Raw genomic sequence first — 4405 nt, 5'->3', positions numbered from 1 at the left:
AGCGGGAAGCGCGCAAAACTACGATGAGGCTGAAGGAGCTGTCTCTCGAATTGTCAATTCAATTGGATCCGACTCCAAAGCAAGCCGCACATGCATCGCCCTGCCTTCAAGAACGCGTTAACTTCAACCACCACCTGACGGTGGCGTCGTGCTGCACGGCTTGTACACGGTGCAGGTTGTCATTCAGACATGCTTGACACGAACCAAGTTGCAGGTTTTATTTTCTCATGCAAAAAGGCCGAGGAGACAGGAACTTCAACGTTAAACCAGCCTGTGGTTCTGTGGCCAAGGAGTTTACAACAATACATGGATAAGTTGTTAGTTGCAACTTGCTACGTCGTCGCGGTTATCATTGTACTAGTATTATGATACCGCTTCTTATCCACTTCAGTATTAGACGAGAAGTATCAAATATATAGCGAAGCTCTCGGTATATTTGCGCTGTGTGCTGTACTGACAGTTTGCCAAGTGGATCGTTCGGATCAAGCCTCATCTTGAGGTGCATAATCCTTCGTCCTGGCAGGGAAGCGCATCGCCCTAGAACTTCTAAGTTAGAAGGGTGAGGAAGACGTTTACTGTTAGGAAAGATGTGTCCAACGATCAATCCGATCGAAGCGCGCAGAGGCAAAATTTCAAAAGAAGCGGAGCGTACCTGTAGCAACTTGATCTTCTTCCTGATAAGGATTGGACGAATTCTCTGAAAACTGATGCAGTAGCCACTATTAAGTCACGTGCGGTTCATTGTAAGTGTTGGTAAAGATTGTAATGTATGCTGTCCGATAGCGAGATGTTGTCATGTTGACTGTAAGGTCTTTGTTTCTTGACAACAAATCGAACATTCAAGGCGTTGCCACGGTAATTGTAGCACGAATTTTCGAAAGGTGTTGGTAGCGAAAATACCGAGTGGTAGGGGTGAAAGTCAACAGCGAACGCCTTGTGGTGTAGCAATCCTGATGCGAAAATACTCGTTACTGCACAAACTTCTACCTGCTCCACTTGTTTGTTCAGAAGTGGAAACTTAACAGGCGCAGTCGTATCGCGCCAAAGATTAAAACTCCTAGCCTAGCAAACCTTCACCTCTCTATCTTGGTGAAGAGAATTCGATCATTCATTCTACAATATACTTTGACCATAATCCTTCATCTTGCCACCGATCGCAAGCATGTAGGTGTCCCACCACTCAGGACAACCTAAGCAAGGCCCATTTCATGAGTACATGCAACAGTATGCGCCGCGCGACCAGATTCGACCGCAAGCGCTAAGTAATGATATCGAGTCGCGTATTGTATGTTACAAGGCTTCTATAGGAAAAAAAAAACACATAAAAATCAAAGAGAAGGCCAATTTATCATCATGTAGGTGTCCCACCATTGGTATTCGTACGCGCTGGTTCAAGTGGTTTTACCTATTTAGAGGCCGTGACTCTCGTTCCACTCAGAGTGAGATGCGCAAAACAAAACATGTACCGGGATCTTGCTAAATAACTGCAACAGCGCTTCACTACTAGTTCGTGACCACAGGTACTTCAACCACTACAGATCAATAGTTCGGATTCCTCCTCAACCCGCAACTTCTAGGGGTTCGAGTACGTCGACCAATGCTAGTACCTCTTCAACAACCTTCAATACGTCGACTTCGACCGATAGTGTACGGCAAAGTCCTCAAGCTTCTTTTTGTGACTGCAGTAGTTCAGCTGGTACCACGATAGCCGCAAATTCTAGATCTGTTTGCTCGGTATCTCTGGAGGATTACCTCAGATATTTCAACGCCAAACCCAAGTCTACAGTTCTAACCCTTTAAATTGAAGCAACGGGCAGTGCAGTGACCTCATCGTCCAGTAGGTGGGAGCGCATCGACAGGAAAAATTACGCGAATGCGAGGAATTGTCAGTCAGACTATCCTTCGGTACCGACACCATGTCGGCCAGGATTCTGAATCCAGTAGCAATAGCGCTGATCTTGTAAAGGGAGACAAGTAAGGGTACCTGGGTGTTCGTGACGTCTGCTCACCTCGTGTCGTAGATTTTTTTTTTGCTCTTTTCGATTGAGCCCAACAATTAGTGCTGTAGTACAGTATCCATTTTTACTTCGGCGGCCTCTGACCAACGCAAGAGATCCCTCATTGTACAACATGCCGTCGACAATAACTAGGTGCTTCATGCACCGTGCATTTAGGATGCCGACAACAATTGAACCTCCAACGACAACCAGACTACTTAGTCAGCGGTAATTCCTAGTGTAGGACCTTGTTGACTCCAATAAAGTCCAGCATCAAACATCTTCTTTCCGTAAACTGACATGCGCAAGCAACTCCGAGTTATATCTCAACGCGTTGTAGTGTCGTGGGGACTCTTCCACCATGAACGTATCCTGCAAAAATCGACGGTTTCCTCTGTACTCACGACTTCTGGAAGAGTCTTGGTAGCGTATGAGTCCCCGTATCTTCGCACCTAAAGCCTCACTTCCCAACTTCGCCTATCGAGCATCAAGCTTCCCATAAGATGAAGTTCCTGACCCCGCTCCTGCTTGTTCTCGCCATGGCAACCGTGTCCACAGCTCAGACGGCTGCATCGCTTTCGGCATCCTCATCGCTGTCAGCATCTGGGTCCACATCGGCGTCAGCGTCCACGACTGCGTCTTCTGCAGGATCGAGCGTGTCTGGAAGTACCAGTGAGCCATCGTCGGAGTCAAAGTCGACTGAGCCCAGCGACGTCAATATGTTAGGCTCAGCCGCAGCCTCCAACGCCTCTGATGTCCAAGTGGGCGACTCCGAAAGCGGCTCAAGTGGCACGGAAGATCTTTCCATCCAAAGCGATGGAACGTCAGAGGGCGATTCCGGCAGCAGCGAGTCTGGGGTCGAGGAAGCCGCCAGCGCTGCCTCAGACTCGCTCGCAGACACAGGCTCGAGCTCGGACGCGGCCAGTATCCAGACAGTGGCGGTGTACGGATCGACCATCGTCGCTCTGACCATTGGAGCCCTCATCTAGACAGGGTTTCGTAGTTTTGGGTTAACCATTCCTTCAGCAGCCAATGTAGATATGCTGGTGCTATCCGCTTAAATCGTACATGAATCTACTCGAGTGTTTCAAACTCTAGAGAATTCTCCCAAACTTAGCACGGCGCAATTTGCGTTGCCCGTTAGAAATTCCTGCTATTCCGTTTTTCTTGGACGGTTTTCACCTTCTTCATGTTATAAAGCTCATACAGGGGTATAAATAAAGGCGTGGGCGTACATGCGCACTCGATATTCGTTGCAAAACTGCCGCGGATTTTCTTTCGCAGTAGATTGTCCGTTACCAGTAAAGAGACCGCTGTTGCTGGTTCACACGAACCGAACGCGACCCGTCCGTTGTCATTCGCACATTTGCGCTCCCGTTCTCGCATCTACAAGAGTCCCAGTCGCCTCGGTTCCTTTTCAAGATGAAGTTCTTCACTGTCATCCTCATTGCAGCAGCCATCGCCACTCAGGGAGTCACTGCTCAGACCCCCACTGCCACTACGGCGACCCCTGCGACGAACGCACCGACCACGGCCCCTCCTACTACACCCGCGACGCAGGCGCCCACAACCGCCCCTCCTGTACCCGCGACGCAGGCTCCAACAACAGCTCCCACGACAACCAGCGCGCCGGCGCCCACAACCGGCGAGATGGATGGAAGTGGCAGTGAGACCACCGAGACCACTCTCGAAGGCTCCGAAAGCGGATCTGGAGGCAGCACCACCGATGTTGGTGACGAGTCGACCTCGGCCTCGGGCTCGAAAGAATCGGGATCCAGTGGGGCCAACACGCAGATGTTCTCGCTCGCTGCATCGGCCGTCGTTGCCACAATGGCAACTTATCTCTTCTAAGTGTTCACTTGGAGAGGTTGTCCGTTTAGGTTAAATGCTTGATATAAATTTCGATCAACATTGATTCCGAAATTCAAAAAGTTTTTTTTTCTCGGTAATTTTCAAAGCCTAAAGACTTTCATGTAGATATTCTAATAACACGTTATGAGGTTTGATGCCGCATGTTGCCGACGAAAGAAGTGCGTCTTGACGGAGGAGTATCGAACTTGTCTCCGATCTCTGCGTCCTTCAATTTGAGCTCCATACGCGTCATTCCGATGGATAAACGTCGTCCTGTTCCAGTAGACGACGTAGACGACACTAGCGAGCTGGAGGATCCGTCACGGGCCCACAACGGTGGTAATGACACGGGATTCGAAGGCGTACGGCTTCGTACAGAAGCCTTCTCGTCCATACCAGTCGAGCTACTTTTACTACTTGACGGTCGTGGGTTAGACGCAGCAATAGGCGGTAAACGGTCCTCCATCTTCTCAGCAACCACAGTATCATCACTCTCATCCAGGTCTTCTTCGCTGCTAGCATCGGATTCCTCCTCATCATCTGTATCCTCTTCAAAC

At 49.5% G+C, this 4405-nt stretch overlaps 3 protein-coding genes across 3 annotated transcripts in view; 1 reads left to right on the top strand and 2 right to left on the bottom strand.

Annotated features, from left to right (window-relative positions):
* Positions 1-1963: 1963 nt before the first annotated feature.
* Positions 1964-3899, bottom strand: PPTG_23605 (hypothetical protein). The gene has a single exon (XM_008912041.1). It carries the CDS (start codon positions 2980-2982, stop codon positions 2557-2559), a length of 426 nt encoding a protein of 141 aa, XP_008910289.1. The 5' UTR covers positions 2983-3899; the 3' UTR covers positions 1964-2556.
* PPTG_15037 (hypothetical protein) lies at positions 3232-3929 on the top strand (the record flags this gene model as incomplete). The annotated part of the gene is made up of 1 exon (XM_008912040.1): positions 3232-3929. A coding segment is annotated over one exon (436 nt), but the record flags the coding sequence as incomplete, so codon positions are not given.
* Positions 3930-3990: 61 nt separating this feature from the next.
* Positions 3991-4405, bottom strand: part of PPTG_23604 (hypothetical protein) — a gene marked incomplete at both ends in the record, with an annotated part of 5802 nt that continues 5387 nt past the window's right edge. The window contains one exon of the mRNA XM_008912039.1: positions 3991-4397. Within this exon, the coding sequence (XP_008910287.1) occupies positions 3991-4397 (407 nt within the window). The remainder of the gene's footprint in view (positions 4398-4405) is intronic.

This window comes from Phytophthora parasitica (assembly GCF_000247585.1).
Source record: "Phytophthora parasitica INRA-310 unplaced genomic scaffold supercont2.44, whole genome shotgun sequence".
Classification (NCBI taxonomy): domain Eukaryota; phylum Oomycota; class Peronosporomycetes; order Peronosporales; family Peronosporaceae; genus Phytophthora; species Phytophthora nicotianae.
Note: the sequence above shows the minus strand (reverse complement) of the source record. Positions and strands in the feature narration are given on the sequence as shown.